Source organism: Lactuca serriola, chromosome 8 (assembly GCF_051521515.1).
Source record: "Lactuca serriola cultivar US96UC23 chromosome 8, Lser_US96UC23_V15, whole genome shotgun sequence".
NCBI classification, from domain to species: Eukaryota; Viridiplantae; Streptophyta; class Magnoliopsida; order Asterales; family Asteraceae; genus Lactuca; species Lactuca serriola.
The window spans coordinates 58,625,124-58,638,068 of NC_136415.1; the positions used below are offsets into that span (position 1 = coordinate 58,625,124).

A 12,945-nucleotide genomic window follows, 5' to 3' on the forward strand; every position below is an offset into this window, starting at 1 on the left:
TATATATATATATATATATATATATATATATATATATATATATATATATATATCCTTGTATGTTAGGATATAGGAGTAGCAATATGCTGGTTAGAATACCAGTAGACGGGTCCATCATCTAAAGGAGTGCCCTAGGGGTTGTAGGTAGACATCTAGGATAGCTTGAGAAATCTTGATTTAGGGTTTCTTTCATGTTCTACGTTTAGTTGTGGCTCTAGAGTAGGACTATCTATTCAGGTGGCTATCTTACCTTGGAGGTTCGCTGATAGTGGAGCAGTGTGTTGCGAGAGGCCTGGTAGGCAGTAGTGAGTTGTTTGAAAGGTAGATTCATAGTTGCATGTGCTTATGTCCCTACTTGATTTCTTGTTTGTTTCATATGTCGACATATGGTGGTGGGATAGGTTGAGGTGGTTCTATTGTGTGCAGTAGGCCAGGATACTAGATGTGGGCCGACTATAATCCATAGGCGTGGAAGCTTAGGAAGAGCGGTTGGGTTGAGGTGGCAGGCCAAGATACCGGGGTAATGTAGTCTGATTTTTGTGGACCCAATATGTCTGTATGTATGTATATGTTCTTTTATGTGCATTATTTTGGGGGAACTCGCTAAGCTTTGTGTTTACCTAGTAGTTTATGTGTCGGGTACCATTCATGATCGTGGGTAGGAGAAGGAATGATTATACACACTCATTAGCAGCATTGAGGATTTCGTGTTTATTATATTATTCTTATTTTTCAAAAAATGTAACTTGGAACAAATAGTTTTCATAAAACGGATTATATAATTGTGAAGTGTAACATCCCAGAAAATAGTGGTAAAATTTTTCATTTTTAAAATCATCAATTCCACACATCAAGTGTCTCAAAATCAATCATGATACAGTGTATCGAAATCATCAGAGTAAAAAAGTCTTAAATGTGAAATCATGAGGCGGATGTTGTGCAATCATGCAGAGACCTTCCCTTTCGAGCTGGTAGTACTTGAAAATGTTAAACCACAAAATCGTAAGCAGAAAGCTTAGTGACTTCCCAAAATACCACATATCAGACATACAGTTTCCATAGGCTAGCCCCACGGTCTTTTCCTTAGAATGCCATGGGCTACCACCAAAATCTTACAACCAAGTGTCATGGGTTACCCCCATGGTCTTTCCTTAGAATGCCATGGGCTACCTTTATGGTTAACATCCAAGTGCCATGGGCTGCCCCTATGGTCTTTCATGAAATTTTCATGAGATACCCTCACGGTATTTCAAATAAATGCCACAGGTTACCCCTAGGGTCTTCCATGCAAGTATCACAAAGACAACTACCATCCCATACAATCCAGTAGGCCGGCATTGGTTCCTTCGACCAATAACTATAGTGAAAAGACTCACCTATAAGACAATAATCAACAACTACCGCTCTCAATACCAAGAAAACAGATGCTATACACCACCTATACTACCATACAAGGTAAAATCTTAGCTTTCCTTCTAAAACAAGGAGTTTGACCAAAAGTCAACTCAAGCCAAAACTCCACAGTCAAATTCGATGGTCAAAGTTGACTTTAGTTGACTTGCCTTGTCGTGGCCATCCTTGGCCATGCCGTTGCCCACAAAACGACAAAATAGATGCTAAATCCCCATTTGCCTCGTCATGGCAACCAAGGGCCATGCTCTGGGCACTAGGTTCAAAACAGCTTAATGGGTTATTTCGATCCCTTCGAAACCAAGAGCTCCAATGGTCATATCTGGTCCTTTTTATGGTCTAGGTGGATAAAATTTCCAACTTTATCCCATAAGACTCCCCAAGAGATCAAGATCCCAAACCCAAGGTCCAAAAAGGAAAAACATCACATGCACTTAGTCATTAAGCACTTAATCTCAAAAACTCCAAGTCCATCAACTCTAGAAAAGTTTCTAACAACAAAACTAATCTAAAAGTTGGTGCTTTATAGACATGCATGTCCAATGCATGTATTAAGCTCATATTAGATAAAAAAAAATGGGGATTATGACCAAATTCCCATGCATGGCTCAACCAATCCATCATACTTCATATCCAAACCATTAATCACTCCAAATAGTCCAGAGATTTATAAAGTTGCAACCTTTATGGGAACTCATCATCACAATTAACAAGAACAAGAAGAAAATGAGACAAAACTCAAGATCTAGCAACCTAGCAATAAAAAGGAGGAGTCTATGACACTTACAAAGGTCCAGAAGCATGCTAGAAGAGGAATGAAAACTTGCTTGCTGATTCTTGGCTTACTCCTTGTTTTTTCCTTCAAAATCTCCCAAAAGTACCCAAGAAAGCTTCAATAATGGAGAAAACGGAATTAGGGTTTCTTCTGAGCTAAAGAGGTGGTGGAGGTTGAGGGTGACCAAAAGCTAGCATCCACATTCCTTTAAATAGGGTGCAAAACCTGGACAATAGGGTTTTGAAATCAACGGCAGCCACGTCGTGGCCTATACCTGCCATGTCGTGGCAGGTCAAAAGGATATCGCGATCAAAAATGCCTCGCCACACCGTGGCGATCATTCCCCACGCAGTGGCGACTCTCAAAAAGCCAAAATTTAATAAAATAAAATGTACCTCTAGATTTGGATGTTACAACTCTCTCCAATGTTGATCAGACTTCGTGCTCGAAGTCTGCTGCTCCAAATAACTTCAGGTAATGCTTTTTCATCTCCTCCTCAGGCTCCTATGTCTATTCTAAACCCTTTCGGTGCTACCATTGCACCTTAACTAATCCCACCACATTGTTTCGCAAGGTCTTTGTTTTCTTATCAAGGATGGCTATTGGTCTCTCTATATAGTTTAGGTGCTCATCGTGACGAATATCATCCAAATGAACTACTACGAAATCATCAGCGAGGCACTTCTGCAACCGAGAGACATGGAATATGTTGAGGATCTGACTGAGATCCTCAGGCAGATCCAACCAGTAAGCAACCTTGCCCACCCAGGTGATAATCCTAAAGGAACCAATATATCGGGGTCCAGCTTGCTCGCCTACCAAAATCAGATGACATCTTTCCAAGGTGACACCTTCAAAATCACAAGATCTTCCACTTGAAATCGAGGTCTGATCATCGCCGGTCAGTGTAACTCTTTTGGTGACTCTGCGCGGTCTGCATTCGACTTCAAACCTACTGAATCAACTCGCTGGTCTTGATCACTACATCGATAGTCCCCATAACTCGATGCCTAACATCACCCCGACAAATCGGGATGTGGAATTTTCTCCCGTAAAGCATCTTGAATGGTGGTCGATCAATACTGACGTGGTAACTGTTGTTATAGGAGAACTCGGCCAGTGGAAGATAAGTATCCCAAATCCCACCAAAATCCAACACACATGTCCTGATCATATACCCGAGCATCTGAATAGTCTGCTCACTCTGTCCATCGGTCTGGGGGTGGTATGTCGTGCTGAAAAGCAGTCGAGTACCAAAATCCTCATGAAATTTCCTCCAAAACATGGAGGTGAAACAAACATCTTGGTTTGAAACCACCGAAACTGGCACTCTGTGTCGAACCATCACCTCCCCGATGTAGAGTTTAACCAATTTCTTGGCAAAAATGCTCTTAGCAATAAGTATGAAATGACTACTTTTGGTCAATCTATCCACAATGACCCAAATAGAATCAACCCCACATGCCGTCCTTGGAAATTTTGTGATAAAATTCATGGTGATCTCTTCACATTTCTACATGGAAATAGGTAATGGTTGCATCTTGTCGTGGGGTCTCTAATGTTCGGCCTTGACTTTTCGACTAGTCAAGCACCGTTCCACAAAGCATGCTACACCTCTCTTCATACAGGGCGACCAGTAGCTCAACCTCAGATCCATATACATCTTCGTGGCTCCGAGTGGATCTAGAACTTCGATATATGAGCCTCCTCTAATAGTGTATGTCTAACCCCACCAACAACCGAGACCCAAAACCTACCATATAGAGTCAGCAACCCTCAGATATCTTTGATAAATAAAGGGATCTAACCCCTTATTCGCTTAGTCTTCCAAATTTCCTTCTTCAACCCTTCTACCTAAGCTTTCTTGATAATATCCAATAGAGGAGAAATAATAACCATCCTCAAACACAAATCTCTGATGGGTGTACTCATGGCCTTGTGACTCAAGGCATTGGCCTTCCCTAGGTGATATAAAGTCTCGCAATCATAGTCCTTCCCCACGTCCAACCACCTCCGCTGCATTGTATTCATGTTCGACTGATCCATCAGGTATCCTAGGCTCTTGTAGTCAATGTAAATTGTACACCTAACCCCATATAAATAGTGCCTCCAAATCTTGAGGGTGAACAACATAACCCCTAATGCCAGATTGGGCTTAGGGTAATTCGCCTCATGAGGCTTCAGCTGCCTCGAGGCGTAAGCAATCACTTAACCCCTCTACATGAGCACTGCACCCAATCCCGAAATCAATACGTCACCATAAACTATGAAATCATCCATGCCCTCAGGAAGAGTGAGAATCGGAGCATTTCACAATCTCTCACTCAACATCTTGAAAGATGCTTGCTGATCAGGCCCCCTAACAGAAAGTGGCACTCTTTTTCGTCAATTGGGTCAATGACATTGCAATCTTGGAGAAGTCTTGGATAAATCTCCGATAATAACCTTCCATGCCAAGAAAACTTTGAATCTCAAATAGTGTCCTTGGAATCACCATCTCAATCATGGTCGAATTGACCAAAATACCCTTCTAGTTTACGATGTGGCCGAAAAATACACCCCACGTACTAGAACTCACATTTGGAGAATTTGGCATAAAGCCTCTCTCTCCTCAAAGTCTCTAATACCACTCTCAAATGCTCCTCATGCTTCCCCTTCATCTTGGAGTTGACCAAAATATCGTCAATAAACGTAATCACTAACCGATCCAACATCGGTCTGCACACCGATTCATGAGATGCATGAATGATGCTGGTGCGTTAGAGAGCCTGAAAGGCATCACCACGAACCCGTAACGAACATAACGATTCATGAAAGCCTCCTTCTGCACATCTTTATATCTAACACTCATCTGATGGTATCTCGACCATAAATCAATCTTGTAGAACTAAAATACACCTTGAAGTTGGTCAAATACATAGTTGATCCTCAGGAGCGGATAACGGTTCTTTATCATTAACTTATTTAACTGCTTGTATTCAACGAACATCCTGTATGAACCATCTTTCTCTTTCACGAACGGGATCGGTGCTCCCTATGTCGAACTACTTGGCCTGATAAATCCTTTTTCTAGCAGCTCCTACAACTGCGTAGACAACTCATGCATTTCTGGAGAGGCTAACCAATATAGTGGGTTGGCTATCGGAGCCACACTGGGAACCAAATAAATCTAAAACTTAACATGCGTCTCAGGAGGCACTCCAATTAAATCCTTAGGAAACATGTTAGGAAAGTCTCAAAAAATGGGTACATCACCCATGGTCTTCACCCTCTCAACGCAAGTATCCACCACATAAGCCAGGAATCCAAATCAACCATGCTCAATATATGTCCTAGCTCTCGCAGTTGAATAGAGAGTCGGTCCCTACTGAGTAACCTCGCTATGAATAACTAGTTCTCCCCCACTTGTGGTTCGAACTCTCACCAACTGGAGCTCACAATAAATCATAGCCTCATTCGTGCCCAACCAATCCATCCCCACAATCACCTTCAACCATCGCAGAGGAATTAGAACCAAATCAATATAATATCTATCGCTAAACGTATTCAAGACACATCCTAGATGAACCCTCAAAGCGCTCACTAAACGATCATCCATAGTATCTACCTACAAATGACACTCCAAAATTCTAGGAGCATCACTAACCTTCTTGCCGAGTGCAAGAGATACAAAAGATCGGGTGGCACCTGAATCGAACAATACATGAGCAGTCATACCATTGTCTAAGAAAGTTCCTATACATAATCAGATAAAACATATGCATAAATAAAGTAAAAAATATAGGATAAAGTAAGGAAACATACCAGTGACCACATCAGGTGTTGTCAATGACTCCTCGGTTGTCAACTGGAATACTCGACTCTTCACCATGAGAGCCTCTGCCTTGCGTTGGAGACTATTAGTAATTCTCAGAGTGCCTGGCACAGGCGCTACCACAGCTCCTCCTATCATTCTAGGGAACTCGGCCTTCTTATGACCCATCTAATTGCAATGGAAGCAAATCAGACTCAAAATCTAGGGACAATCCGTGCTAATGTAACCACTCCTTTTGCACCTGTAACAGCCTGAACCACTAACTCGACACGCCCCATCGTGCGGTTGCTCGCACTTTCTGCGTCGTCTTTGGCCCTACTCGCCTCTAGATCGCGATTCAAACACCTTGGGCGTCTTTCCAGAGCCCTCCACTGACTGAACCTGAAACAGATTTCCCTTCTTAAGATGCTCCAAATCAATCTCCCGTTCATGTTCCCTAGAGATCATATCCTCCAGGTTTTTGCAACCCGACAAACTCACAAAATCATAGATGTCATCTCTCATGGTATCTCGTCTTCTTCATCTCCTCATCCGCCACATACTGCGGAACTACCAAAGTTCTCTCTAATAGCTTGTCGGTGATCTGCACCACAGTCTTAGTAATCTGGAGAAGGTCCTAGAACTACCTCTCCAGCTGCTACACCTCAATTGCTGGTGCAAGCTCAGCTCGAAATCGCGACAAAAATCCTCCCCTCTCATGGTCGCTATGCTTATAGGTCCCACAATGTGACCAAATGATAACTTATTTTATTTCCTTATTTTTGTTAGTTTATTTTAGTATTTTTTTAGCTCTTTTTTATTAGTATTACATATATATTCTTTATTTTCTTTATCATGGATCGTGTTAGGTACTTTCTATTTCGCATGAGATATTTTGCAGGGTTTTGGAGCTTGTTGCGGTTGCGGCATGACTGCAGTTGGGCTTAGTGGGCGTTTCAATGCATTATTGGACTTTACAGATTCATCAAAGGAAATTTGGGCTTAAAAAGTTGAAGATTTGGATGAAGTGGGCTTTTGAAGATGGGTCATGGTTTCTTAATTTGGGCATGGACTATTCATATTTAAATCTTGAAGGTGATTGGCCAAATTTAAATTATGTGAGGCATGGAGGGGACCAAGGGAATCTTGGGTAGTGGAATGGTTAGTAGAGAGGAATGGACCAATAGCATTCTAGAAACACTTGCGAGGGTGGAATCTCAGGCGTGCGGGTACCCACGCAACTATACACCTTTGGGCATATTGGTCATTTTGTTTGCCATTTACCTTGGGGGTTGGATCTTTCAAAAAACATTTCGATTTTCCACCATTGGAGACTAGAAGAGGCGATATTTGGAGCTTGAGACTTATTTCTTCTCATATTTCTAAGCAATTGGTAGTTTCTTGATGCAATTAGACTTTTGTGATTATTATTTTGTTGCCATGAGTGGCTAATTTCTCTATTTTGGTCAACCTTGGCTAAAACCATTGAATGTTTGTGGGTTTTTGAAGGATTCATGCTTATTTATCATTTATCTTATGTTTATGATTCTAGTTCATATTTCTTATTCTTGTTTAATACTTTGATCATGAGCTTGGTACTTGAATGAGCAATTGTTGGTTTATTTCTTTGGTTTAGCATTGAATCATTGAATTTACTTAGAACAAGGACTTTATGATGATAGAAATTCTAGCTTATGAATCATGACTCCTTTATGGGTATGTAATCATTGTCATCCTCTAGGATTTGGGGATTCCTTCATTCTTAAGGCTAATCAACTTCTTGGGTTCAATTACTTCAATTGGATCTTTGATTTTGATTAAGAAGGTGTGTTGTGGGCTTCCCCAACCTCCATACTACCTATGAGGAATCTTGGCATATCATGCTTCATAATTGCTATAACCAATTTGGGATGAATGATAAGCTTCATATTGAATCCTAATGATATACACACAAATTTTCATTGTGTTGAATTGCCTTGGTTAACTAATTCTCACCAATATTTGAGCATCTCATCACCTTGATTAATTGCAAGTTTTCTAGTTATTCAATTCTTTTAGTTTTCAAGCAATCATAGCACCCCCCTCCCCTGTCCTTTTTTAGTTTAATTGTAGTTAGTTAGTTTATTTACACTAGTTCTATTGGATTGCATTGGTGATTGAATACAACCATTTCCCCGAGGATCAATAACCCTTTTACCATTATATTACGTTTTATTTGCAAACAAAGGGTGTAATTTGCTTGGTGGACTTGACATCCCATCAAGTGTTGGCACCGTTGTCGGGGAAATTGGTTATTGTAATTTGATTGTTTATGCCTAGGTCTACAAGAACCGGTGAACTACTCTACAATCTGGAGATTGAAAAAGAAGGAAAAAGGTTGAAAAAGTTAGTCAAACAAGCAAAGCAACAACAACTATTTCAATCTTCTTCCTCTTCTCCACTAATCAACATAGAAGATCAAGTTCATACTTCAAGTGATACCGACACCGAGCCGAGTTCTCTAATTGTTGGTCATTCCTTTGAAGACATTTCGTTTGGAAACTACATAGCCGTGAATCACACTCCACCTCACAATCCCAACCCAAACCCAAACAATCAAGATGACAATACCCCACCCCATAAACCAAGGCAAGAACAAAACCAAGAACCTCTCATAGATATGCCACCTTGGAATCAACCCTTCATCTACCAAATCAACCCAATTATCAACAACCATAACCACTAAACCAAAACTTCCATCAAAACAACCAACCTCAAAAAATGCTTTTCAAGTTCAACAACAAGCACATAAACCAAATCAACCTCATTACCCACAACCTCTAATGTACCAACAACCAATGTACCCACAACAACAACCTCCATACAACCAATATCCAAACTAACAACCTTATCTAACTCCGATGTACAATCACCAAAAATACCCATACCCACCTTTCCAACAACCTCCCAATTACATGCAAAAATATCCCAATAAACTCCAATCCACCCAATCCCCCTCAAGATTTCAAACTTAGACAAATGATGGAGGAGAATGTTACTCACACAGCACTTGGTATTGTTTATCCCACAAACCACTGAGGGATTGAATTAAAGTCAAGTTTCATACATCAACTCACCAACTTCCATGGTTTGGATATAGAAGATCCTCAAAGGCATTAGAGCCCTTTCATATGATATGTGTTAGCATGTTGCCCGAACATGTGACATTGGATGATTTCAAACTAACCGCCTTCATACTCACCTTGGAAGATAAAGCTAGAGAGTGGTTATTCAACTTACCACCAGGATCTATACACACATGGGAAGAGTTACTCAAAGCCTTCAATAGCAAGTTTTATCCCACTTCCCGGATATCAAGTCAAAGAAGTGACATTTTGGGGATTCGTCAAGCAGAGAATGAGACTTTTCATGATTTCTGGGAGCGATTCAACAACTTGTGTACCAGTTGTCCTCAACACAACATACCCGAACAATTACTCCTTCAACAATTTTATAAGGGTATGAATGAAAAAGATCGAAGGATGATTGATGCTTTAAGTGGTGGTGACTTCTTTAACAAGACACCTCAAGAGATAAGATCACTTTTTGGAACCAATTCTCAAAATCAAAGGAACTTTTGGACTCGAAATGAAATGAAGAGAAATTCTCCACAAATGGTTGGTGAAGTTAGCAATACCCAAAACTTTGAATCAAATCTCTTGGATTTAACTAATGTGTTAAGTCAAATGGTGGTGGGAAGTAGTCAATAATTGATGGTGTGTGGTATTTGTGCAATGACGGGACATTATACGGATAAGTGTCCCACACTTGGTAGTGAGCCGGAGGATGTTAATTCAATGGGCGGATATCAACGTCAACCAAGACCCATGGGATTTCAAAAGACTTACAACCCAAATTGGAGGAATAACCCATACCCACCAAAGAAAAACCCACCGCATGTTATGATGAGACCCCAATTTTCTCAATACCCATCACAAAAACCTTCATATCCCCAAACATCTCATCCCACTCCAAATTACCAACAACCTCCATAACAAGGTCAATCAAGTGGTAACCATCAAATGAGCCTTCAAGAACTTGTCATTTCTCTTGCTCAAAGCCAAACCCAATTTCAACAAGTGACCAAGAACACCTTCTCCAATATTCAAGCACAAATTGGAGACTTGGCCACCACTCTCAACAAGATAGAACAAAGGGGTAAACTTCCTTCTCAAACCGAGAATAACCCCAATGTGAGTACAATAACCTTGAGAAGTGGGAAAACACTTGTAGAAAGCAGCCCTAAAATAGTTTCCAAAGAAGAAGAAGATGAAGTAATTATTGTTGAACCTCCGAAAGTTGTAGCTACTCCAAAGGACCTGATTGTGCCAAACATTGATCAACCCGAATCTTCCATCAAGCCATTGGTCATACCACCACCTTTTCCCTCCCGGTTAGCTCCCTCAAAGAAACAAGAGGAAGAGAAAGATTTTATTGAGACTTTCCGCACGGTCCAAATCAACATTCCACTTTTGGATGCCTTAAAACAAATTCCACGTTATGCCAAGTTTCTTAATGATTTGTGCAAAAATAAGAGGAAATTTAAAGCGGATGAAAAGATTCAAGTTAATGAAAATGTGTACGCGGTCATCCAAAAGAAGTTACCACCCAAATGCAAGGACTCAGGAACGTTTGCTATCCCTTGTACCATTGGTGATTTGCATGTGGAAAGCGTCATGTTAGATCTTGGAGCCTCGATCAATTTGATGTTGTATTCGGTTTTTCAATCTCTCAATGTTGGACCTTTGGAAGAAATGGGAGTAATCATTCAATTAGCGGACAAGTCAAGTGTGTCTCCAAGAGGAGTGTTGGAGGATGTGTTGGTACAAGTTAATCAACTAGTATTTCCCGCATATTTTTATGTCATTGATCTTGAAGAGAAGACTCCTTCCAAATCATCTATGATCCTCCTTGGAAGACCTTTCATGAATACCGCTCACACGATCATTGATGTCTATAAAGGAAAAATTACTATGGAGTTTGATGGAGATATCATTCGCTTCAACATTTTTGAAGCAATGAGGTACCCTAGCAACATTTCTCCATTGTACCGGGTTGATGTGATTGAGCCAATAAAAGGGATAAGACCTAATGTATGCACACACAAGATTCTTATGGAAGATTATTGCAAGCCTAGGAGAGAGGCTCAAAGAAGATTGAATCCTCCAATGATGGAAGTGGTCAAGAAGAAGATAATTAAAAGGTTTAAAAGGTGCAAAGAGAAGAAAAAGGCATTTCATGACAAGAACATAACCCAAAAACACTTTATTCAGGGTCAAAAATTTCTTCTTTATCATTCACGCTTGAAGTTATTCCCGGGAAAATTGCGATCTCGATGGCACGGACCTTTCATTGTTTTAAAAGTGTTTAATCATGGTGCGGTTGAAATCAAGAGTTTGGAAATGAATCAAATATTCAAAGTGAATGGGAATTATTTGAAACCATTTTATGAAGGCTTTGACACGGGAGAATTCGACAACGTAACATTGAAAACCCCGATTTACGAAGGTTGATGGAAGCGGGGCTATGTCTTGGCAAAGATGTTAAATAAAATGCATTGTAAATAAATAATCTCCACTTGAAGTTTTGATGTTTATAGGCTTCAAGTTGGTCTAAAATAAGCATCTTGAGGTTTAGCAATGATCTTGGTAAAGTATAGAAGAAAACCAGAGCTTGTGGAGCAAAAAATTGCAAAAAAAATGTCAAAATCTTCAACCTGTGCGGGTGCTTGCTCAAACGATACACGACCCAGCCCTACCCGCCCGAAAATCTGAGCTCAAATTACCCCCACATGGGATGCATTCTGATGTATGCACGCAGCTGTCCCTCCACCCACACATATTTTGCGAGGGTACCCGCACAAATATGCCACTTCATAAGAAAATTTTGAGCCATTTCATATGCTTCCTTTGCACGAATAAGCTTTCATCCATGTGTATTTAGGAGGCCAAGAACTCTACCCACACATCATTGTATGACCCATGTCTTGCTTTCGTACCGTTCTTGTGGGACTCCTCCACCTTGATCCCGGTACGATCCTTCCTTACTCTCATCCTAAGCATTGAGGTCAATGTTTAATTTTAATCTTGGGGTGAGGTATTCTTTATCTTTTATTTTTTTTATTGCATTTAGGTTGTATATAGTTGCATTTAGAGTAAGTCATTTAGGTCATTCATAAAAATTGCATTAAAAAAATCACTCCACCCACCATTCACGAGGTTGCTCCTTTAAAAAGGCAGCATGTAAACCCCACCTTTGATCCCTTAAGGAAGATGCTCGTTTGATGATCACTCTTTATAAGGTCATGCCTTATGATCTGATGAGTCAAACACTCTACATGCTATCTATTACCTTCAGCTCTACATCTACATCAGCGTTAACGTATCAAGTCTATTAGCGTCAGCGTTAAGATAGTTATTCTATGTAATTTCTTGTATATTAGGTAATGATGCATGTAAGTGTAGAATAGATGGTAGATCCAATATCTTTGTTACAAAGATTGGTTCTTAGTATCGATTAGTTACAATCCTTTTAATCAAGGGATATATTTGTATAGATTAGTACATATTCAATATTAGGGTGAAACCATATTATACATGTATTGGTGACCGTCTTTGTGGCAACCTCGTTTTCTTGGTGAAAACAAACCCTTTCTTGGAGAAAGACAATTTGGAGAATTCCTTGTGTTCTTGGGTCAGTTTATATTAATCGTATATTTTCAGTTTCATGGCTTATTGTATTTTTCAGTTTTAGGGTAAAGAACATATTTCGTATTTAGATAGCGGTTGCTCAAGACATATGACCGGATTCAAGACTCTTCTGGAAGATTTCATAAAGAAGGATGGTCCCTACTGTTATGTATGGAGATAATGGAAAGGGAGCTACAAAGGGATATGGATCCATAAAGCGCAATGATGTTATGTTAAGA

At 40.2% G+C, this 12,945-nt stretch overlaps 1 protein-coding gene across 1 annotated transcript; it reads left to right on the forward strand.

Annotated features, from left to right (window-relative positions):
• Positions 1-10,039: 10,039 nt before the first annotated feature.
• LOC145066928 (uncharacterized) lies at positions 10,040-11,530 on the forward strand. Its single transcript, XM_079014165.1, has one exon. It carries the CDS (start codon positions 10,040-10,042, stop codon positions 11,528-11,530), a length of 1,491 nt encoding a protein of 496 aa, XP_078870291.1.
• The last annotated feature ends 1,415 nt before the right edge of the window (positions 11,531-12,945 follow it).

What these genes read in the sequence shown, in the direction of transcription:
- LOC145066928 (XM_079014165.1), top strand. Translation starts at nt 10,040, where the DNA reads ATGAGCCTTCAAGAACTTGTCATTTCTCTTGCTCAAAGCCAAACCCAA.